The sequence below is a fragment of the Electrophorus electricus genome, chromosome 26 (genome assembly GCF_013358815.1).
Source record: "Electrophorus electricus isolate fEleEle1 chromosome 26, fEleEle1.pri, whole genome shotgun sequence".
NCBI lineage: Eukaryota > Metazoa > Chordata > Actinopteri > Gymnotiformes > Gymnotidae > Electrophorus > Electrophorus electricus.
The window spans coordinates 5,350,145-5,374,914 of record NC_049560.1 but is presented as its reverse complement, the minus strand read 5'-3'; the positions used below and the strand labels follow the sequence as shown (position 1 = coordinate 5,374,914).

The 24,770-nt window shown below is 42.5% G+C and overlaps 2 protein-coding genes across 3 annotated transcripts; one reads left to right on the top strand and one right to left on the bottom strand.

Annotated features, from left to right (window-relative positions):
- Nucleotides 1-139: 139 nt before the first annotated feature.
- Nucleotides 140-15,132, bottom strand: cers1 (ceramide synthase 1). The gene is made up of 7 exons (XM_027010674.2): nt 14,879-15,132; nt 7,004-7,163; nt 5,963-6,143; nt 5,259-5,420; nt 3,845-3,992; nt 3,503-3,621; nt 140-2,415 (listed from the first exon to the last, which is right to left on the bottom strand). The coding sequence occupies exons 1-7, from the start codon at nt 15,116-15,118 to the stop codon at nt 2,373-2,375; spliced, it is 1,053 nt and encodes a 350-aa protein (XP_026866475.2). The 5' UTR covers nt 15,119-15,132; the 3' UTR covers nt 140-2,372.
- Nucleotides 15,078-24,154, top strand: tnfaip8l1 (tumor necrosis factor, alpha-induced protein 8-like 1). 2 transcript variants are annotated; one of them, XM_027010675.2, is made up of 2 exons: nt 15,078-15,156; nt 22,717-24,154. In XM_027010675.2, the coding sequence occupies exons 1-2, from the start codon at nt 15,081-15,083 to the stop codon at nt 23,280-23,282; spliced, it is 642 nt and encodes a 213-aa protein (XP_026866476.2). In that variant the 5' UTR covers nt 15,078-15,080; the 3' UTR covers nt 23,283-24,154. The 2 variants fall into 2 exon arrangements, with proteins under 2 accessions (XP_026866476.2, XP_026866477.2); XM_027010676.2 differs by lacking the exon at nt 15,078-15,156 and adding an exon at nt 18,222-18,880.
- Nucleotides 24,155-24,770: the final 616 nt, after the last annotated feature.

Below are 24,770 nucleotides of genomic sequence, written 5' to 3'. Positions count from 1 at the left end.
ATATACTACAACACTGGCTCAATAGTTTTAAAAAATTATTCCATTACAAAAAGACAGCATACAGGAATGGTCAAATTGAAATCGGTAAAACATTAATCAAGTTTTTACCTAATTTATGGAGGAGAAAGCAGTTAAAATGAACACAAATACTTTCATTTAATTCATGTTTAAGACTTGTACTTATCCATTATCATTTCCTAATGAACAGTAAAACATGAATAAATTACAGTGTAATATGATTTAAATACCTGTGAGACAGCCTCCTATTAAATACAATACACTTTTAATATTCAGTGACCTGGAGTCCAAAGTCTTATAGCCTCAAACATTTGTCAGTAGTTCAAACTTTTCTTCTGGCAAATTCTAAGAACTAATAACACGGGTAAAAAAATTACATAGAGGAGAACAATGAATACATTGCACCTTGAACATGGAGCGATGGAAAAACATGCCTAAGTTTGTTCTGGTAGGGTTGCCTGCATTGTGGCTAATTCAAACTGGCAGCTGCATTTGTTTTTGTGCCTTAGGAACGGCCACGCAAGGTCTTGCCCCATGTAAACAACATAAATGTCAAACATGGGTTCACAATGCAGACCTTGTAAAGCCTCAGCCAGTTCATATGCTAGCTCTGTTCTAGCTCACGTGACACCAGAGACAGGTAACATGGTACATGTTAAACACAGACTGGCTCTGCTCTCATTACCTGTCTCATCGAGTGAGAGCGTTGCGATGCTTTATGGTATAGCTTGTTTAAGGAGTCCAATTTTCTAGCCAAAACACAAGAGCTTTTGAGGTATTTGAGGACGTGTCATAAGTTCAGGTTCAAAAAGTAAAAGTTCTTCCATGATATTGTATCACCTAGTGGATTTCATTACCTAGTTCTGTCTGCTGGCCTGAGCTAGTTAGCAAATCTACGTAGTTGGACCTTTGCCTTTCCATAACCTTAACTATCCACCTCTGGGGAATGGGAGGGTAATTAGAGTGAAGACAGTGGTCATTATTAAATGTGCACACTTGGCACGTGCATTAAGCAGTTTAGAACTGTGAGATTTCCCTTATGGAGTCGTGTAGCTGCAAGTCAGTGTGTAAAAGCATGCTTCTCCACCTTTTGGACAGTACCAGGTAATCGCTGTAAAAGTAAATACACAGGGAGAACAGACAATGCTGAATTAAAGAGTTCTCACAGCACAATAAATACAACACCTGTAAATGCAGCTGAATCTAATGTAAAGGGTCTCAGGGGACCAGTCGGAACTCGCACTGAGACTGCAAGATGTGTCTCACACCAGACATACAACAGCATGGGTTTGGCTCAAAAATGCTCAGTTAATGCAAGTAAACAAACTCCTGCTGTGCAAACTTAAAAGAATCTCCACATTTGCCTGAGTTGCTGAATCAAGATTTGATCTTTTGGGCTTATGTTCTGAGTGGCCTGGAAGGACAATACTTGCTTTTCATAAGGGTTTCATTGTGAGAAATCAACTTGCTTTCTATGATATACTGCTGTAAAGATTCCTTGGCATCTGTGTTCATTTTGATCAGTGATATTACATTCAGCCTTTAATGGCCATCCCTTTTGTTCAGTGTCTGCTAAGCCAAGTTCCACTGTGCTAACACGTCATCTGGCTTCAGTCAGGCTTCCAGTGCAACAACAGATGCAGATAAAATCATGCAATTGCCACTAAATTGATCCTTGTATACAGGCCAACCCCCACCCCCTGGGACACCTATACTTAATAAAGAAGTTGAGCCTGCTAGAAACCTGTGCACTTGGTCCACAACAAAAGTAGTGCCCCAAGCAAAGCCATAAGCCAAGACTCATCTTGACAGTGTACCGCCAGAATTTCCCTCTCTAATGCCTGTCCCTGCATTGTTAGACAAAAAATAGCAAAGAAACAAATGAAGAAACCGCTGGCATTAGAGAGCTTAAACATGTTGTGATTGCAGTACTAGCCCTTACTGTAAACAGCATCGTACTTCAACAGGTGCAAGCTTGTCTGGCCTCCACTGGTCCCTCCATTTAGTTTTTCATATTTTCATATTATATGATACCGTTATTAGAAAAAAAAAAAAAAAACAGGTTCATACACACGAGAAAACATTAATTTCTATCTATCTATCTATCTATCTATCTATCTATCTATCTATCTATCTATCTATCTATCTATCTATCTATCTATCTATCTATCTATCGCATATAAGTATGGCATATGTAAGTATATCTGAAATGACATTCACAGTGCTATAATGACAGGGAAAAAAATAAATAACAAAATGAGGACAGGAGAAGAGACTAATCGCAGCCCAAAGTGCTTTTCAGCGTGTCTACGTCTTTGACTCTGGGGTACCAGCAGGTGGCGGTACTGAAGCAGTTATGGCTGCTTCTCCTTGGTGATTCCATTCTGCACGTTTTTCCTAGAGAGAGAGAGAGATTCGGGAATGAGATGATTGTCCTACACACAGTAACTATAATGGATACAACTTCCCTCCAAGGTTAGCGATAAGGCCGAGGCTAATATGACACCAGCAATAACACCTATATAATTTAGCACTTTGAGCTCACGTTCACGTTCCATAGGTCAGACTACATCAGCCCAGCTCACCTGCAGAGCTTTTACTGTACAATACTCAGGAACACACGCCAGGTATAGATGACTGAGGTCTGCACTTTTTCACATGATTTAGTGCTGAACCAGCAATAATGTGATTAAAACCTCTTCACATGTACGTTATGGAGGTCATTGGAGTGTCGAGAGGCTTTTTAATTCACTGTCCAACAAAATGATCTTATTAGATTTATCAATTATCCTGTACTTCATTAAAATCAACAACTATTTTGCCTATAAGGGGTGAGCAGGTTATATGGGATTGAACTACTTCAGATTTTATTCTGTGACAACTTTTTTTTCAATATTTAGGGACAATTACTGGAACATTCATAAAAAAAGAGAATAATTTAGTAATGAAACACCATAAACATGGATGTCTTCCCTACTGTTGTGGTGCCAACAATTCAATTACTTCTGTTCCCAATATGAGTAGTTAGTAGTAGGTTACCCAATAAAAAAAGAAATAATCTTGAATAAACTTGAATTAGAGCAAACATCTAAATTAAAGCTGCATTTTAACCTCACAGCCACTCCAAATCCAGCATGCTAAAACACAATCCATGTCTCTGTTCAAAGGATGGTAAGACATCTTTCTGGGCTATACGATATAATCAATTATTGGTTATCTTAGCAATAGCCAATGTGTTCGTTTATCAGAAAGTCCAGTGTGAAAAGTGTTCTGAATATGCCATGAGAAATGGATGAGCTCTATTCCAGATCTGAGTACACCTGAGTGAGATAACCGTGGGGCAGATCAGGCGCGGCTCCGGTATGCGGAGAACCACAACAGAACCAAAATGCGGCCCTGGCTGGTGATATTCAGGGAGCGGCGTGGGAATCGCCAATGGTCCTTTCACGCAGCTCGTATGGCTGCATTAGGTTTTGGGACGCACCTTTCCCCAGTGCCATGCTTCCCGGCGCTGAGCTTCTCCACCAGCCCCCCTTCTTCATACTCCCGCACGTCATTGACCCCGCTCCCGGTCAGGATGTTCACCACAAACAGCACGATGAACTGCAACACACAAGCAAAGTGGATTGGCACCAACAATATCCTTCCTCGCTGCCACCGAGAACTCGCCGCCATTAAACCCAATCCGAGGAAAATAAATTTGTCAGTGCCAACCTGTAAAGAAATAACGAAAAAAAAAAGGCTAGGCTAATTATCTTTGCATCCTGCAAAAGCTGCTGAACCAGACTGAGCGCCCGTCAGCCTTCAACACTAAGACACGCCTTACCAGGAACCAGTAGATGTTCATAAGGAGCAGGGCGAAAAGCAGGGTATTAAAGAAGAAATAGAACGGGATGTTGGGGACGGTCTGCAGGCTGGAGACGCAGGAGGTATACAGCACTTTGAGAGGGAACCAGTACAGTCGGAACAAGAACCTGCAGCAGAACAGAGAAACCAATAAGTCTGAAAATTCTAACTATATAGCACTTGACACAGTAAGGGCATAAACCTGTATTGTGATTATACTGCTACATAGTGTGACTGTGATGTACTTTGCAGTATTTTAGAAAACACAAACTCTTGATATGACATGAATAAAACTGACATGCATTATTTTGACAAGACACAACACAACTCTCTCTCTTGAAGTACAACATGGTTCGTCATTTGTTAGATGTCTCATTGGCATATTGGCGCCTGCCGCAATATCAGTATTGCAAAGGCCAGTAATATGAAAATGATTTTAAAATTCAATACATTCCACTCATTTTCAGTTATATTAAATGGAGTTTCTGAGTTTATTCATGCTATTTTGCCACTGGGTCAGTGCTAAATGTTGTGAGGGACACGGTCCAGGTGCATAGTCACTGTTTGCAGGGCCATATGCAAGCACATGCCTTCTTGATGTAAGCATACAGATGATTTCATCCAAATGCCATTAGGCCCGAGGCAACACACAATCGAGGTTTTGTTTTTTTTTGAAGTGGCTGGCTTCACTGAAATGATAGGATGTGCTGACTGCACCTATTTCAAGATTAAAGTCCCCAGGGCCTACGCAAATGTGTTCGTGAACAGGAGCCATCATTCAGATCATTGCAGTCTGTGACCATGAGCTAAAAATGAGCAATTGCATAGTCAGACGGCCTGGTTCAGAACATTACATTCCTTCTGCTCTGGTATTATTTTCAGAAAAACACGAAGCTATTCTAGGATCTATTCGTATGATTGATAACTTTTAGTATATAAGAACTAAACTGTTAGAATTTAAGAACACACATTATTAATATGGTAACAAATATATTTGCTCACTTTTCGGCTACTGCTGCTGACTGTTGCTGTTGCAAAAAAACATTATTTTGAAACCATGTTACACATTCAGTTGTCACATGAAAACAAATAAGCACACAAGCACAAGTATAGCCATGTTTTATTCAGTTCAGTATTAAAAAATACAAACATACACATTCCGTGTGTTCAATATTGTTTTTTTTTCTTGGCACGTAAAAAGTCATAAGTTGCCATCTGTGTTTCCATAGCAACGTGTTGACAGCTTGGTTACACATTTGTCATCATCATGTAAAAGCAACGGTTTACCTCAGTTGTAGTGAGTTAGTTCCTACTAGTTAAGACTTATGTATTGGTGGTGTAACTGGATTTAGTAAAAGCATACTTATTTGTTTGTGTGTGCGCGCGCATCTCACCAGGTAATACTGAAGCTCACAGAGGCCATGTTGGACAGGATATCGTTGGTCAGACAGTATCTCCCCCCACGAGTCCTGAAGTAGATGTTGAGTTTGGTGAACTCCAGCTGAATGTCGCTGATGTCATGGAGGAACAGAACCAGAACTCCAATGTTGTGGTATCTTAAAACAGACATAAACATGACCGTAAGCCATGAAGCAAGACTAACCCAGCTTAACCCCGAAAGCATGTGCTACAGTGAGCGATGTACACAGGCCCATGTGTCCCATCAAACAGGCATCTCTAAAGCATCTCTGCTCCACACTTTACTGGAATTGTATTAAGTATGAGAATTATTTAATAGCTATGTGCCTAGTGCTATGTACTGAGACTGCATACATGTATCTTACATGTTAAAACCACAGTTATCATTTTGTACACCCTTGTGTTATCACACTGCAGCGGTCAGGAGTGAGCTTTTGTGGAGGATGGAGGTAGACAGGTCACATGGGCTGTCCAAATAACCAAGGGAAATCATTGGTGTGTGTTATCTACACCTTTAAGACAACAACAAAAGCCTCAACAACTTGTCTGCATTGCACCACTTCATTTTATGCAAACTCCCAAAGCTGTTAATATTATAGTCAGAACACAACCGATGGAACGAAATGAAGACCAAAAAAAAAATGTTTTTTTCTTTATTTAAAAGCAGCTCTTGGCTGACCTGAAGGCGTAGGAGAAGATGATGAGTGCTAGAGTGATGATGTGATGCACCAACATGACCTTGGAGTCTTTTCTCCAGGCGTCCATGTGCACAGTGGCGTAGATGGAGTGCCCGTAGAAGCTGGCCTGGATCAGATACGCGATGGCAATATCTGTGGGCACCGACATGCCGCTCTTCCAGTCTACGCAAGCGGAATTCGTTCAAGAGGCAATGAATTGATAAATAACACAGGCATAAGCAAAATGACTGAGCTGGTAACATTCTGATCAAGACGAGCATGGTAACGGCAGCAGCAGAAGCACCTGTTGTCTGTGAATGACATGGAATGGGACCAGTCAGCAGAATTCATCGCAGTGAATCCTGGCCATCTACAGAAACTCAACATGGCTCATCACTGTTAATGGCTGATAGTGGAAAGTTATGCGATGATGACGTGAGAGTATCACATTGGGGGGGGTTGGGGCGGAAATACATTAGTGTGTTGGAGATGATGTTACAAGCCCTAATGTTATCGATTAGACCCTCTCTCCATCTTTCGCTCTCGACATCTTTGTGCCAAAAGTAAATCAATATTGCTGACAAGAATCTAAATGCAACACATCCACGCAAGTGTCGCAATCCTATATGTCCTAAACAACAGCTGGTTTACTTATATACTAAAGCAATCCATTTGTTCCTCTCCCTCGCCTTGACCTCTGAGTACAACAGCAATGCCAAAATGAGTGGACACCACTTACAAAATAACTAAACTGTAGGATGGCTTTAGTATTCATGTGTCCATGCATGCACACACACACACACACACACACACACACACACACACACACACACACACACACACGTGTGCGCATGCAAAAGGGGTTCACACAACTTACAGTCCACTCTAAGCGTTTAGGGTTGCACTCAGAAGTCGTCTACTGATGGTAACTTATCTTGGGCTGCGCACAACTCATTTCCAACTCTGTCTTTTCACGAAAGACCTTTCACTTTACTGCTGTACTTCATACTGAAGGAGAAAAACCTTAACTCAATAATCCTTACTGTGAAACACGGACGAAGGACTCTGGAAGAAGGTGTAACTGGTGAAGAAGAGAAGGTAGGTGCTGTAGGACCACGCCATCGTGTAGAAGACCAGCTTCCATGCACTTTCTGGCATCTTCGCTGCATCTCTGGGATGGAGATGACACCACCGGGCAAATGGCTGCAACAGAGGACGAGTCGCTTTCTTCAGCATTAACGTTGCACGTCTGAGTTGTTCATATACTGCAAACTTGTGTGTGCTACCATGTGTAACGCCAGTGTAAGGACAGTCTCTGAAGCGATGAAGATGTCCATATTTGTACGCAAGCTTTAACTTATGAACAGACGCTACACGTTTTCTCTAGACAGGCTCGAACAGCAATGGCCAAGCATAAGGGTTCCGAGTCGGTGTTATGAACAACTCAGGGTACTTCCTGAAGCGTTAACATCTGCATTTGACGATTTTCATTACATTAACCATCACTTTTAGAATTTAGAAATATCTGTTTACTACAAACACCTTGTAGCTGTCCACAGCCCATCTGTGGTCGGACACAATTTGCGTTAGCCATCCAGCTCCTCATCAGTGATCCGTATCTACCCACATGTTCACTGTTTTCTGGACACTTTTGGATAGCGGAGCACTCTCAACCCAGCACTGAGACTTCCATGTATAAAAACTGCTGTGGCTATAAAGGGACAGCCTCCCAAACACGATCTTGTGGTCCTGGGGTCAGAAACTGAGCAGTGATGAAGGCTGTAGAGGTTTTCTGTACACAATATGTTAACCACAGTGCAGCCCTTGTGCAACACTTACAATACAAGTGCATAGAATTAAACTGACCCTGTGCAATAAAATTGTGTGTATGTGTGTGTGTGTGTGTGTGTGTGTGTGTGTGTGTGTGTGTGTGTGTATGCCTGTGTTTTCCACCAGCAGGAACTTCTTTATCTATATTCTTATCTCTTCACATGACAACATCCCCCCTGAACAGAGCTACACACCAACACCCAAGCTCAGTGCTTCTGTAATCAGAGACAGAAGTGAACGGTTTTATTTACACCAAGCGTCTTCGTCCTCGGCAATGACAGGCTTCCTATTTAGTTTCACACCCGTCTCCGCTTTACCTTGAACTCCAGATGCAACTGCGAGGCCTCTGGGCCAAAATGTGGATCACTGCCAAGCCTCAGTGGGCCCCCATGTTCCTCCTCCAGTGGTGGAGAGGTAACCATTCCGCTGGCACTGCCTCAGACTGGGCGAGATTGCTTCCGATTGGCTCAGATGGATGAGTGTCATTTGTGACTGGCTGAGAGGTTTGCGCACTCCTGTCTATTGGCTGGCAGTGCCTTCACTTGGCGAGTCATGCAGTCAGACTAAACCACTGGAAAAGGGTGGGGGGGGGGGGGGGGGCACATGGAACCCACACTTCCCAAACTGCAGGGGTCGGTTAGATTATTTATAGAGGCCAGCTGTCACCTGGGCGTTCTCCTTTCTTCACTGCACACTCCGGCTCCCAGCCACATCTGACGCAAGGCCATCGTGGCTTAACGCTGCTGCCGCTCCAGAGAGACCTGGCATGTTGGGGGACTTGCAGACCGCCACATAACTACAACACAGAAGCCCAGGGCACCAAGCAGCTGGGGCAGGGTGCTACTAGATTACGCATCTGCCTCAGAAAGCAGTACATGAACGCATGTAGGGAAGTCTGATGTCAGTCTCTTATAGCCCACATTCTGAACAGCGCAACCCTACGTGCTGTAAGTTGTATAGTGTAACTACCTCTCATAGTAAAATTGCTGATTTTAGGCTGCAGTTTTTGCCTTTGGAATACTAGTGAATCGAGTTCTGTGGCTCAAAGGCAGGTAACACCATATCAGAGATGCCTCTTGCATCCAGATCACCTGTATGGACACATGGATCTTTTAGATGCAGAGGTGGGAAGTTCAGGCTCAGAAAGTACAATTTCGACTCGGGTATGTAGCTGCCTGGATTTGCTAAACTACTCCACAGAATGTTAATCAGTCATTCGTTTGTGAAATCAAAAGGAAATTGTAAGGAACTAGTATGCAGTATACAGTACAAACGTTGGCACTGCTGGAAATAGCCTACTACATACTGTATACTGCAGCCAGTATATACTGTTCACTGGTCCCCGTAGTAGTATGCAGTAGAGTATCCGGGATGCGACGAACGCAAACCATACTATGCTGCCACGTGAACGTATGAAGGTTCCGGCCACTTGAGAAAGATTTTCCACCACTGTTGCATGATGGGACGCAGTACACCATAAAGATAGCTTGGGAATATTTGCCAGAAGTAGCACGTCATCCAGGTATCTTTAGTGTACTGCAGATGGCATACTAAACAGGAGCCCAATCGGTATGCAAGTAGTCTGTAGTGGGTTATTTTGAACACGGCCATACCCTCTGTTTCCCTTTACCTGCGAGGCAGCAGGCAAGTAGGCTGCCATTAACGAGACACAGGTGCCCACGATGTTAATTACCCACTGGACCAACTCCATGAACCAACTCTCATCATCTCACTGGGCAACAACTTTTTTTCTTCCCAAACTAAAGTTGGTGTATTTTTTAGTGCGCTGAAATGGAATGTTTCTAGAATTTTTCTGTCATGTATGGTTTTTAAGTAAAAGGGCAATAATATTTTACATTTATTATAGATTACTTATTCATAAATAAGGCTGTCATCACATTTACGATATGTACAAATCTACTTCTAAAATGTACAATGTATGACTGATATCTATATTTGACCTCAGGAGCAGCCCATCGTCCGTGTCTAGCAGTAGTGATAGAGGAATCCTGTAAATATATTTGGATTCAGCATACAAAAATACATGTGGCAGGTATTTTTTGATACGTATATATGTGTCTGTACTGGGTTGAGAATGCGCCGCTATCCAAAATTAAGTTTGGTTTTTTTTGGGGGTTTTTTTCAGGAAGAAAAATCCTTGGTGACTCATGTGTTTAGCACTAGGGTACATCATCTAAATGAGCATCGAAACCAAGATGGCCAGGCAAAAACAAAATCTCTCTCTCTCGCACTCATAACCCTGAGTGATCAGGGTGCATAAGGCTGTTTTATTGAAATGAGATGATGGTTTCTGTCTGGTTACAACTAAAAGCCAATTCTCAAAGAGAGGACCCCCCCCCCCGCCACAGCACAGACAGGACCATTACCCAGATCTACACACCCCCCCCCACCCCCAACTCCCTCAGCACATACAGGAATATTACCCTACACCCACCCCCCAAAGTTCTCCCAGCTTTCGTCTCACAGGGTTAAGCCAAACAAGCAGCTGCAGAACACCGTCCAGAGGGATCGGTCTGTTTACAGCCTGCACTCATGAGCAAGTGAGGCTAAACCACGCAGAGCAGAGTGCTGATGGCCAGCTGGGCACTTATTTATCAGAGGCAGCATGAGGAGGCAGGAAACATCCGGAAGTCAATCAGATCCAGCACTGCCATCGCCACCCTGCATCCTGAGCAGGAAATGAAAACGACAGGAGCTAAGGACAGTGTGCGGAGAATAGTGTAGGACAAGGAATGTTACCGTACCACCATCAAAGCAGGCATACAGCACTAGCCTAAAAGGACTTCAAGTGACCTTTTTAGGATATATCGCCATGGCTACATTTCTTTAAACCATCACCCATCCAAGTCAAGGTGAAGTCTGATTTTTTTTCTACAACGTTCACAATATACGGAAGTCCTTGCTATTGAGTGGAGTATGTCAGCTCTCACTCTTGGTGTTAAACCAAAAGAGCACACCAACGCAACTGTCCATCAAACAAAACTAACAAACTAGAAGTGAGCAAACAGCAGCTTATGGTGATCAAACAGCATCTTATGGCCCAGTAGTGACTGCACTGGAGTGGTCAATGCACATCCTCAAGGATCAAACTGATTTGCACTCTCCAGTATCACATCACCGTTTGATCAGCAGAGTATTAGGCTTCACAGCACAACAGGCGACAGCCGCTTCCCTCTACAGGGCAGTAGCGCCACTGATGTGATTTGAAACGATCTGCAAAGCAAAACCGGCCATTGCTTGGCTGTGTCTGGTTCATGAGCAAAGTGCTTAGACTCAAATGAATACAGGAGGGTTGTTAGTTATTGTGCTTTTGCTCCAAACACTGCTGTTCTAATACAACATATTGCAATGTGCCCCACAGTATATTGAGAAACACTGGTGAACCGCTTAATATGCCAAAATTATTTAGCTGTTGTATAATGTGAGTGAAGTAAATCAAAATAACACTGAATAAAATCATCTACAACTGCAAATTTTCTCCAGAATATTCATTTATCCAGAATATACGTATGCCATGACAGTCTCACTGCTCATTCAAAGAGCTTCATGAGCAGATATACTTACTTTTATCTTTATATTTTATTTTAGCATCTACCACAGTAGAATATCATCTGAATGGACATTAGAATAGTTGAGGATAAGCAACACTGGTTCAAGGGTTGAATAAAATTCAGGGCTGCGCTTCCAGAAAAATTATCACATGTACACTGTTACTCCAAGTTCTGGTAACAGGAGGATTCGAAATTTGAAATCTGGGGGAAGATTAAAGAATAAACCTTTTGGTTTTTACATCTACTGCCAACCCTTTATGAACATGTCTGCTCTGTGCTACCTTTAACTGGACTCACTTGTATATAATAAAAATAACCACAATACAGTGACCCAGCCTACATGTCACCAACATGTGCTTCTTGGAGTGAATGAAGGCTGTATCCAAACAGCAGAGGGCAGGGGCGTGTCTCGCTCTAGAAGTATTCATTCCATCAGCTTGCAGAGGTAAAAGTTGTTTACTAACCTTCCATATGAGCACACCATGCCAGGAACTGGAAGGGAAAAGGAAAAAAGAGAAAACACCTGCACATCTTTACAGGAAAAGGAAAATCTGTGGGGAGTCTCCATCCTCAAAGAACCTGATCACACACATTGACACCCAGATGCTGGTGGGACATCACTGGCCCATGTATCAAAGGCTTGTGGTCTGTGATTTCAACTAGCTCAGCAAAAAATGCTAGCAGTCTTTTAAAACTCAGGAGCAGACCCCTTGGCCCAGGGCTAGCTCAGAGTTTGCAGATGAAGACCTTGAAGAACAGGTCTACCTGTAGTGCATGTTTTATTGGGAGGGTTGTTACAGGACAGCAGGTGTCCTGACTGAGCTCCACACTGGACTGCCTGGTGTTGGCAAGCAGTGTGAATGCACTGTGTTTCAACACATGCACCACACTTATACAGAATGCGCTTCAGCGTTACCTCGTACCAAACATCAGTTCACTAAAGGTCATCTCCCACTGCCACAAAGTGCATGCCCATTTTGATCACTGCAACTACCCGGCTGTGGCCGGACTACTTCTGTTTGTGTTGGGTCTATCCGAGAGAATTCAGCTATGAGTGAGACAAAGGTCTGACACAACACATACATGTAAACAGATAAACAGCACAGCAGCTGGTTAGGATGACCTGGCTTCTCAACATGCAGGAAGGAGGATATTGGTAGACCATGAATCACCAGGATAATCTGCCTTGTAATGAGGCACCCGTCTGAGCTAGCCAAGAATAAAGGGCTGCACGCACACTTCTACACAGCGTCTTGGCTTGAAGTACATATCAGGAAGTCATTCTCACATTAACAAATTCAAAGGAAACCACAAGCTTTAGTCACAAAAAAATGGTTACACCAGCTGGGTACTGGTTAAAACTGCAGAGCTACTACTACTCATGGACTACATGAGTAAAGTTTGGCTCTGACTCTCACAGAGAGCTCATGCCATATTTTGCGGCACTTCCTTCAATATATCCATGATGCTTGTTTTGTGGGGGGGAAAACGCAAAATACTAACAAGTAACAAAAGAAGAAGGGTAAACTTGCACATAAGTAAACTTCAATGTGTCCTGAATGTGGTGTTAACTGTTGTCAATTTTGCAGCTGTATCTAAACCGGACTGTGAACAGATTAGTCTTTTCTACAGCTCTCGTACGTCTTGGTTCGCTGCAGTTTCTTAGACTGAGCAGGGATCGGCTACTGTGCGTCTCTACATAGTCATGCTGATTTCTAAGCCAAGACCTTGAGGCCATCCATATTTCTACTTCATTTTTGGTCACAGCGGTCTTGAGGCATGTCTGCATAATGATTATTCACCTGACTCTAGAGCATGACTGCAGCTGGAACAAAGCAACAACAAACTAGCTGGGGCTCCTGGAGGAGCAGGCGGTGGATCTTTGCTCCCCTACCTGGAGCTTCAACACACAAAAATCTGACTACACATAATGCTGTCATGTGTCAAGTGCCACACTGCTTCATTAGATGGAAAATACGGGTAGGCGGATTAGGAAAAGAATAAGTGCAACAACCATAGAGCATATATACCACGATCACATGGTTTAGGGCACTCACATATCAAAGTGCACCTGACTCCATGCGACTGTTTTAAGACCTACTTTGTTAGCAGACCAGAATGCAGAAGATGATTCACATTTAAATTCAGACTGGGTTTTCACCAAATTACAGTGCACTTGGCTCTGTTCCATACAGCAGCCGAATCACTGGCTGAATCAAAAAGTCATGCGAAATGCAATCACAACCTTCACTGCACTTCTCACCAAGCGTGCCCACAAAACCTTTTATTTATTCATGTGAAACACGAACAAACATGTTCTGTGAAGTCTTCTTGACAGAGAGCTAGTTTTTGTGGTGGAGCGCTTTTCACTTTGCATCGTGCAGACAGTCTCTACCACAATGACAAGTGGAATGAACCTGCTCGCCTCTGCTTTGCCTAAGTACGGTGGGGAAAATGGAGAGGTTCAAGCCAACATATCTGCATGTTCGCTTGGGCTAGTCCGCCAGCCATCTCCGTCTCAGCGGACCGAGTGCCGCATCATAACGTGACCATGATTTTAAAACCCCTTACATAATAGCATTTGTTGGGGAACTCTGCATGAATAGTTTGTATGATTATACCTAGAATTTTTTTTCTTTTTTTAAAAACGCTTTTTATGCTTTCAGAAATGTTTCTGTTTTTGAGTAAAACTACACAAAAAGCCTTTTAAAGTGGGTTTCTTTCACATTCTCACATTTCACACATCTCAAACAGTTTAAGAGAACGTTTCACAGAAAGGCAAGACAGTAACTGGTGAGCTAATGGGTGGCAATAAGCGTCAAGACTGCAACTACTTCTGTGTAGTGGTCAAAGTGCTTAGATAGTTTATTAAGCAAACATGCCTTGAGCTGCACATACACACGCAGTAACATTCGTTGATCAGTCTGTAGCTTCACAAGCTCAAATGTTGTTTAATATACAATAGAGGCAATGTTCAGAAGTAGGGACAGGGTTTCAGGACTTTTACAAATATTTAGTGAGAGTAGCCATTTCAAAAGCCGGTTACGGTAACACTCACACGTTAAGCCAAGCAGTTCTTTATTTTATTCAATAACACCTATGCAAAACATCCGCTGAGAGAAAGCATAGGTGATTCCTCGAGGTGATCCACTATCAAACCCATGCTATGGCACACCAGCATGACTCAGACGCGCATCTCTCACGCCTCTCTGCAGAAAGCTAGATGACGGATATACCAAGTCAGGTCATGCATGCTACATTAAATTCTCTCACATAAACCAGCTCTGAATTCAGGAAGCAGCTACACCTCCAGTTCACATCACCAACTCACTCACGACGCCTACGCGTCTAAGAGGCAACCGCTGCACCCCCCCCCCCCCCCCGCATTTTCCATATTTGGGATCAAATACAGCTAGCAAGCAAGCCGAGTGTTTTAGAGGGAACTGCATATGGGACACTGCGTTTCCAAAACAAATGCCGGCTAAAATACGACGTGCAGTATTCGCATTATGGTACCTCAAACGCGTGAGTCGTCAGTGTCCGCCGCAAGCCAGTCCACAGGACGGCGCAGACGAAGAACAGTCCGACTTCGGAAGGCGCGACGCGCGCATGGAGCTGCAGGCTCCGCGCGGACAGCGTGAGACCACAGTCTTCGCAGTCTCTCAGGGCAGCGAGCATAACGGAAAATGCCCCCCGGATAAAGTCCGCGTATCCAGGCATGGGCTCCGCGGTCACGGCCTCGTCATATTCACCCATTGTGCCAAACACTGACGACGCTCCAGGAGCTGGCTGTGGTATACAAGTTACGTTATTTTTGAAAAAAACGATTACTGACTTCTTCACACTATTAACTTAACCAGCTTAGCTATGACGCCCAAACTAACCTAACGCATCCACCCAACTACTCAAAACTGAAAGCGGAAAAAAACTTTAAAACTGCTTAACTTCACAAGGAGCTGTTGTGTTCTTAAATTAATTAGTCGGTAAAACATTTAATACGGAGTATATGGTGGTTATAAATTCTCATTTAGAAGCAGACCGTGCCGGGTTGTAAACAGCAATCGACTGGAGGTAAAATGGCAGTTATGTTAAGAGGGCAACTGTTTTACCACAGTTGAGCTAACTCGCTAACGGTTTGGCTAGCTGTTTCAACCGAAAATAACAGTTAGCTATCCGATTTGAACAGGCATCCCCTTGGATACATTTGGACAATTGTGATATTTTGATAACGCTTTCAACGAAAAGACAAAAGTATGAAATAATTAGCGTTAGACATAAAAGACCACTTTCCGGACAAAAGCTCAAATTAACGGAATATGGTTTAAGTAGTATAGGTTTGCTAGTTAACCGCTAGCTCACATGCGATTTTCGTGTACAAACGTTCAGATGCCCCCCTTTTTTGTTATTCGTCTTCACCTCTTCAGAGAACACAATCTGTTAAAAGTTGAGTAAGATATCTAATTTATTATGATTCAATAAAAACGGCGGAAAAAAATGCTTAATGATTCGCGCCTGTAACGCTACGGGGTGCGCAAGTGCTGCCCGCCGCCGTCTTTCCTCATGATGATAACTGAGCACACTGGAAAAGTAAACTGGCTGTGCTAAGGACAGACTTTCTAATCCACTTAGCTATAACAGTAACATTAAAGAATCGATATAAGGAGGTCTTTTGATATGGGTCCCGTATTATCTATTAAAAGCGACAAGCTTGATGCTCGCTAATACAAAGTTTACGGGAAAAAACCCCACACATAAACACCACAGCCTGATGTAATCATAGCGCTGGATTAAATAAAAAAATATATAGTAAAATACGAGAAGCAGCTATGCTTGAAAATGGGTCAGCCGATTTTAAACGACTGAGCAGTGAATTTTATTCATATTAACATGTGCTCGTAATTTGCACTGTAATTCAGTGCTGACATCGTACACCGAGGCAATGAGCATTACAGAATAAGTGACAAAACTTTAAGTAGGACAAACTGATTTTAGTTTAGTTACTAAGCTTGTTGGGTTAGGTACACTGTATCCGTTTAAAAATGATATAAAAGAAAGGATTGGAATTCGGCGGATCCTTACATCCATCTCTATTTTAACTATTTATTTATTCTGTCTATTACTATCTATTTAACTGTATTTTAACTATCACCGCGCGTAATCTCATCACGAATAGGACCAGACGTTTTCACTGGGAAAGCAATACTCTTGTACCAGTGTTCTGTCGTCTGGGCTCGTATAAAGTGAAGTCGTTTCACGTCGCAGAGGTGCTGCGGTGTTTACTTCAATACACGAATTACTAAATCACAACAAATGTCCAAACACTGATATCGATGCGATAGGTTTAATAGTCCTATTGCATCGGTTAGAGAATCCCTGCAAGGCACCTGATGCGGCTCATAAAGTTGATAATAACCCGTGGTTGCCTAATTGTTGAATTGACTTAGATTTCTGAGAATGGGAACCATATATGTAGATTAGGTTAAATCATAGTGAAATTGCAGATATGGAAAACCATCTTTGCAATTGCCTAATCAGAGATCAGTGTTAAAGAGTGAACGAGGCAACTTTTCACGTGTAGAACAAAGTTGTGTTGTGGCACCTGAAGTCGAATTCATAACTACACTATTAAATCGGGGATCGTCAAAATTAGGAAAACATGATTAAATGATTTTGTGGCAAATTTATTTTACTCTTCATTGCTTTGTAAATATGAATTCGTGAAACATGACATATTTTACTTAATTGAAATAATTTCCACCAAGATGCCGATACATTATCACATTAGCTGGAGAGATAAACACACCACAAAACATACTATTACATACTATTATCATACCACTGAAAAAAATAACATACCACTCTTCCCTTATAGTTATGCTATTGCTATAGACCACATGTGAAAGGCCGTGTTTATTTCATTACGGGAGACTACAGAAAATCGCCACATTTTATATTCGGATTTTAAAAGCATACATGAAAATAGACATGCAAAGAAAAACTTTGAAGGAGAGGGTGAAGTGTTTTGTAACATGCAGAATAATGTCAGTCCCGGAAGAGTACTTAATCACAATCCCTGGCATATCATATGCATTAAATATGAAGGATATATCATATATCCCTGACAAAGTGGACATTACTCTTTTTTTCTAGCTATCCAAGCCGGATGAGTGTCTCTGACAAGACACTAACAGACAGTCGGAGTTTCAAAACAACCAGAACTGCTTCCCGAACAATGACCTGATAATTAAATTTTATTATCATTTGTGTGAGCGTTGTGCAGTCAAACCGATTCCACAGAGTGGCGCTCTGCTCTAAAATACAGCACAACGCACCACTGTTGGTTTCTTTGTTGATGCAGTATCCATAAAGGGGAAATAGCCTACTTTTCATTACCTTAAAAATTAATATAAATAATACAAGTAGGTCTCCGTTCGAGAGAGTGGATATCTAGATATTCTTCTAGTCCAAAAAGGAGAATGTTTGCAAGAGCAGAGCTCCACGTATACGGCGATATCAACAGGATGAAAACTTTAAAATGCCCACACCGAACAACTCATGTATCACGCACATAATTTAAAGATTGCCCCCTTGTTGATATTCGCCGGTCTATGAGATATTTATACGAGCCTGGTCTGCTTCAGCCGGATATCTTTCGGAGTGGTCCATTCATAGAGCGGAAAAAACAAAGTTAGCGGTTGTCGAGAAAGCATCCGGTGATGGAAGCACTTATTCAAAGGATGACTGGATTTGGAGTCCTTTCATCTCTGAGGCAGGGTCATTTATATATATATATATATAGAGAGAGAGAGAGAGAGAGCTGCTTCTTTTTATGGCGGGCTACGCGGTTCGTAAAGGGAATTATAGTGTACTCACACTCATCGGAATAGGGAGTTAATATCAAATTAATGAAGACTGAAATTTTTATTGAACCTCTGCCAGCTGTTGACATATTAGTCAGCTCTTTACAGAAAAAAAAGGAATGCACTTGGTTCACGAGTCCCCCTTCATTTTTCCTTGTAGGCGTTTTCCTTTGGGAAATGTTCAGACATGGATTTAACATATCACTTAGCGGAATAATGACTGGAAATCCAAACAGGGACGGGGGAGTTTGCGAAGCATTCTGGCTCTGTGATTGGTCAGTGAAAAGCTACGTCGCAAGCATCATTGGTCGGACGTTACATCAATCTCCTGGCCTCTGGTACTTTCAAGTTTTGAAACTTTTCGAAAGGTGGGGAGTCATGTAACAAACTCATGTAACCGATCTCGACAGGGACTGACTGCGTTTTTAATTATTCACACCGCTGACCGATAGGGTGCTAATAAGCGTTACCAATCTAGTCAGCGCATTTGTTTTTGTTACTTTCGCCAAGGTTTTGACTTTTTCCTCAATGGTTGTATAGCAGGTCGCCTGACATGGCTTCCACGAACCGTATATCTTAGAGGGAGATTTGACGAGCGAAGCTTGCCTTGTGGATCACGGATTTGACGCCCTGTATCCGGTTTAAAAATCGGAGAGAGGTAAATCTGCTTTTTAAAAAATAGCCAAACGCATGGCATTGGACAACTTCACAGCTTTAGCGTTATCCACAAAAGTATGCGGTTGACTGAGCTATAGAAACTATCGTGAAAGTATCGTATTTTATATTCAACCTTTCGTTGAAGAGGGTGGTGAAAGGGTCGTCAAAAACCCCAGGCAGTTAAAAATGAGACCTCCTCCTTTAGTCAGTTGATTCTTCATTTGCGGGCATTGAGAAACATTAAATATCTCATAGCTATCTGAAAGCAATTCTCATTATCGAAGATCGCACTAATATGCACACCCCATCATAGCCTATAGTTTGAATTCGTTATCTACAGGTACCTGTCAAACGAATGTTATGGCTTTTATTTATTTATATATATATATATATATATATATATATATATATATATATATATATATATATATACACGCATAATTAATCTGCACGGTGGAATGCTGTTGTTAATGTTTAAAAAGGTTTCGACCTACAGGAGCCTAAAACCTATACAAAAAGAAACAATGGGTCCAACAACTATGGCAACGTAGTGTGTTGATGACAGACTGGGTAACTCATTTACAGGGTTCAGGGGATATGACCTGAATTACTGGACTGCAGTGTACAGTAGCTTCAGCAGTAACCTAGGAAGCACCTGTGTGCAAACTACCTCTATTGCTGAGTAACGACTTTCAAGTGAAACTTTTGTGTGTGCGTGTGCACTTGGTTGGCATTGTCACTACCATAAATGTCAACTTGCCTGTGTGTGTGTTTGTGTGTGTTGCTAATGTGGATATATATCTCTCTTGGGCTGTGCGTTTGTACGTAAGCATTAGTTGTATGATCATAAAATGAGATAACGGGACCTTTACAAGTGACTACTCTTGCATATTATTTTACGGCTCTAATGACTCGAGAGGAAGTTTTGCTTCATGTCGTGAACCGAGATGCGTTGAAAGGGCAGAAAATGAACTTCACTAATACAGAACACAGTTCTGAAGTATGAAAGTGTGTCAGAGTCATGCTCACATAAAATACTTTTGTGCCACTGCAAAGAGTACAGGAAATTCTTTCAGCTGTGACCTCCTCCGTTGTATTTAACCTGCCAAAGCCTTAGAGCCCAAAGTCACTTTGTTTTGCTTGCTTTGTTGGTTACGGCTTTGAATTCAGCTTGGGTATGTGCTGTCTTTGGTCATCACCACCTTTAGCTAATGACACTAATTCCACCATGAGTCTTGTATCCCCCCCCCCCCCCCTTTCTTTATGCATTATTCATCTCTGGACCCTTTTGTGGCATGTCTGAATAATTAATAGCACTGCAGGTCTCTGAAGGTCTGTGGGGCCTAAATTTGATCAAAAAGAGGAAAAAAGACAAATCTTTTGTAAAGAATGCAGCTCTGCTGTCTGTGATGGATACAGGTTGAGTTGCTGATGTCTGAGCACCCACTACACTACCGTTCAAACAGAGGCTCGAGAACTAGCAAATGAAAGGCGTTTTGCTGTTATAGGCAGCAGCTCCCTTCCTATAGGTTGTAGGATTACACTCAAAAGTCAAACATAGCAGATGCTCATCACTATTTCTGTCTTGTTTTTTTCTTTTTTGGTCTGTATGGTCTGCATTTCCGTTTAGCTGGGCTGGGCTGGGCTGGGCAGGGTAAGTGGATGGAGATTTCAGGTGGATCCACTTAGTCATGCCCCTTTCTCACCTGAGGCAATCAAGGTATGCAGGGAGAGCCATGCATCATGGCTCCAAGCTTGCTATCTAGACCTGCTCTCCAGCTCCTCAGTCTAAGCAGTACCCTGCTTCTGATGCCTCTTAAGATGGAGATTGCTGTTTTACACCTCCATGAGGGTGAGTTTTGTTTCACACTTGATGTTAAGTAATGGAGACCTTGGTCTCCTGCCTTCTTTTGCTGAGTAGGCAATGATTAGCCTGGTTTACTACTGTCCAATTTAATGTTTTCTTTCCTGTCTTATCAGTATTTGTGATACTCTACTCGACAGAGTAAAACCCACTATTCTTCACTCCTGCTTAATGTCATGTGTTTTCATTCGTGCTTGTGTAAAACTCGCCACTAATGATAGTCTGGTTGTTGGTCGCTGCACGGTATTTCCCTGGACAAATTTCAAAAATCATTTTGCTCTACCAAAGTTGGCAAGGTAAAGTTTAGAGATTTTGTGGTTTGAATTTGTCTTAAAAGCCTTTTTAACTTCCTTCAGGATGCATTCAGTGCCACTTTGGATTATCTGGGCCATATTTATTTTTTTGGAAGTCACTTTTGACCTCTGCCTCTCATTTAAACCTGCAGGGAACCACTGATGGTGAAGTAGCTGGATCTGCTATTAAAATGTAATTTTGCTGGATTATTATTTTTTTTTTTTCTAGCAGCAAAGTGGAATACTGGGTCCAAAATGCATCTCTAAAATGTCACTGCATATGTGTTCAATGGTGCTGCTCCATTCTATATTCCTTTCTCATTTTTGCAGAGAAGAATGTAATCTCGTATTGGTTCCTTCAACTTTGTCACTCTCTTCAAAGGATTTACCTTTTGATCTTGTAAGAGGTTCTTTTGGTCCAGGTTAGGAATGGAGTACGTTATCTTCTACAGAAACGGAAGGATGGCTGCATCTCCATCGATCTCATGCTGGTTTTGTCTGTAGATCTATGATAATTTTTCCCTTGGGGGTGTGAAAAAAAAAAAAAAAAAAGTGATGCTACATTTAATGCTTTCAAGGGAACACAAATGGCAGATTACAAAAGACAATGTTCAGGAGAAAATGGAGCTCATTCTTTAAGTTCTAGATTTTGCTTCAGCCCTCTTGTGGTTCGTGACCATCGCTGTGGTTGACAACTTGCAGGAATTCTCTTGCTGCTAGAAGAGTAAGGTGTACAAGAGATTGGGGCAAAAGGCTGCCATCATAGATTTACAAGAGTGTGTACATGCATGCGCACATTTAAAGATATGAATGAGTGAGTAATTGCTTAGATGGCAGGTATGATGTCTACTGACCTTCAGTATTCAAGTAATCGCTTGTACTCGGGTGCATGAGTTTAGAACTTGAGTCTGACGTTGGCTCCCTCCTCAGTGATTGTCTCAGAGACGATAGAACGGGGTGGCCCTGGTCTCTGCAGTTTCATTGTGCAAAGAACCAGGAGAGAGCTGGGTGCAGGAGAGGTGGATTTTGCACCTGCGTGGTTCGTCTCGATTGCCATGTCGTCATGAGTAGGGATGCATCAGAGTTTCACTCCTCACCAAATCGTATGACGCTGGTGTCAGGGCTTTCCTGCGTGAGCCGGGGGGAAATGTGGATTGGTCTCGGTCTCCCTCATGCTTTCTCTTCCCCTGAGAATCCTGGAGGGCAAGAAAGCATCTCTACTCTTAACACGTTGCGATTGCTGAGGTTTTTGTCAATGATTTCTCTGTGATGTCGATCTCTGAAACCAGAACTCTGTAATAGATTGCCTTCATTGTGCAGGTGAGAAATTTCACACCTTTTTGTCACGCCTGTCTCATACCCTCAAACATGCAATATGACTCATGAAAAACAAGCCTTCAACACTGTGAGCCCTGAGAATCTATACTTGGATTTCCCTTCCAGATGCTGGGGTCCTGTTCCTAACACTAATTGCCTTGTCCTTGGGCCTGTTTAGACTGGGAGAGATGCCTGCCAATGCTTGTAGAAAAGGCATTCACTGTATGAATTTGGCTGTGTGAGCATTGTTTGAGGAGGGGAAAAAAATGCAAAGTTGCTCAGTCCCTTCTCACCATCACTGGGCCAACTTTGTTTTTGCTTTTTTTTTTTTTTTTAAATACGTCTCCTGTCTTCTGTTTCCAGACAACATGGACTCTTTCAGCACGAAGAGCCTAGCCATGCAGGCGCAGAAGAAGCTCATGAGCAAGATGGCGACCAAGACGATGGCGAACCTCTTCATCGACGACACAAGCAGTGAGCTCCTGGACGAGCTATACCGTGTGACCAAAGAGTACACGCGCAACCGCAAGGAGGCGCAGAAGATTGTCAAGAACCTCATCAAGATCGTAGTGAAGCTGGGTGTCCTCTACCGCAACGGGCAGTTCAGCGGTGAGGAGCTGGCGCTGGTGGAGCGGTTCCGCAAGAAGCTGCACACGCTCGCCATGACGGCAGTCAGCTTCCACCAGATCGACTTCACCTTTGACCGCCGCGTCATGAGCGGCCTGCTCAACGATTGCCGTGAGCTGCTGCACCAGGCTGTCAACCGCCATCTGACTGCCAAGTCGCACAGCCGCATCAACCATGTCTTCAACCACTTTTCTGACTGTGACTTCCTGGCGACGCTATATGGGCCAACTGATGTCTACTGCTCCCACCGCCAAAGGATCTGCGATGGGATGAACAAGATGTTGGACGACGGCAGCCTTTGACCGTCAAAGTTTTTGCCTCCTTGAGCTCTTACTTTGTATGTTTTGGTGTGTTTGATTTTTAAAGTTTTGCATGTGGACATTTTTACCTTATTCTTGTTTTGTTTTTGGGGTTTTTTTCTTTCTGCCACACCCAGCCAATAATCCACCCCAGGGAGTTGGGAGTTGCTTCTCACTCGTAATGCATCTTGTGGGCGTGTCTGACCTGAATGTGGAACTGCTGCCTACAGTGGTCTTTCCAGAACAAAAAACTTTTTTTTTTGAGGGGGGGTGCTTTGCTTAAACCCTTTAAAGGGAGAAAAGCATATTTTAAAACTAGTTCATGTATATGGACAGCTTATGCAGGGGTGCTGGATAGAGAACCTGAAGGAGCAGAGGGCCACTTTTTCACATGCCTCAGTGTTTGTTAGGTCCAAGAGAGGATTTCTGCACAGTAATAATTAGGTTTCATGAAGGAGACTTTTACACTTCATCTTTTTTGAGAGAAAGGTTTACAGTATCCTCTTTCCTGTTTTGACTAAAAATGTCATGCTGGCTTAGACGTTGGATTGAGTCCAAATTCTAACTTCTTTGGACTCCATCAGCAAAGGCTGAATGTACACAATCTCTTATTTTTAAACTTTTTTTGTTTTCATTCCAAAACGAGTCATGTGAAGATTGAGACCTGATCAATGCTTTGTTTGTAACAGCCCATGTGGTGGTCATCTGAATACCGTGCCGTAGTGGCTAAGCTCCACCTGACTCTTCAGAAAGGCATGACTTTTTAGCCACCTCCTACATGTAATGTGACTGATTTGGGTTGTGGGATGTTTGTTTTTGTTTGTTTGGATGCAGTTCCTTAACTGGAATGAAGGCAAAGCAAGTACATGATTATATTTTACTGTACTGTTATCCCATCTTTTTTTCATCACAGCCCTTTTTTTTCCCATTTCTACTACTGAGCACTGTCCTAATTTTTCTTGTTGAACGTTTTACAAATGTGAGGGTGGTCTCTTAGAATTGGGCAAGAAACATCTTGAACACATGCGCTGATGGAAGCAGTTCTGGGTGTTCTGTTAAGAGGTGTGGCCTGAAGCCATGTGGTGGAGACTTGATGTTGGGGTCAACCTCTGCCCTGTTCTGCTCACTGGCTGGATAGTGTATTTCCCTGAAATGTACAGGGTATCAATTCTGATGCATTTAAAGATGCACAATACAATAATTACTTTTTTAAGAGAAAGTATGTGTGTGTATAAACAAACATTTTTATATATATATATATATATATATATATACACACACACACACTGCCTGGCCAAAAAAAAGATCACACTAATATTTCTTTGGTCCGCCTTTAGCTTTGATTACAGCACGCGTTTGCTGTGGCATAATTCCCACAAGCTTCTGCAATGTCACAACATTTATTTCTGGCCAGAGTTGCATTCATTTTTCCCCACGATCTTGTATTGATGATTGGAGATTTGGACCACTGCCCAAAGTCTTCTCCAGCAC

Excerpts from the sequence above, each read along its gene's own strand:
- cers1 (XM_027010674.2), bottom strand. The coding sequence starts at position 15,118 with ATGGGTGAATATGACGAGGCCGTGACCGCGGAGCCCATGCCTGGATAC. Across the intron at positions 5,421-5,962 it reads ATCTTCTCCTACGCCTTCAG|ATACCACAACATTGGAGTTC; the intron begins GTCAGCCAAGAG and ends GTCTGTTTTAAG. Across the intron at positions 2,416-3,502 it reads AAGCATGGCACTGGGGAAAG|GAAAAACGTGCAGAATGGAA; the intron begins GTGCGTCCCAAA and ends CTCTCTCTCTAG.
- tnfaip8l1 (XM_027010675.2), top strand. The coding sequence starts at position 15,081 with ATGGGCTCCGCGGTCACGGCCTCGTCATATTCACCCATTGTGCCAAAC. Across the intron at positions 15,157-22,716 it reads CGCTCCAGGAGCTGGCTGTG|ACAACATGGACTCTTTCAGC; the intron begins GTATACAAGTTA and ends TTCTGTTTCCAG.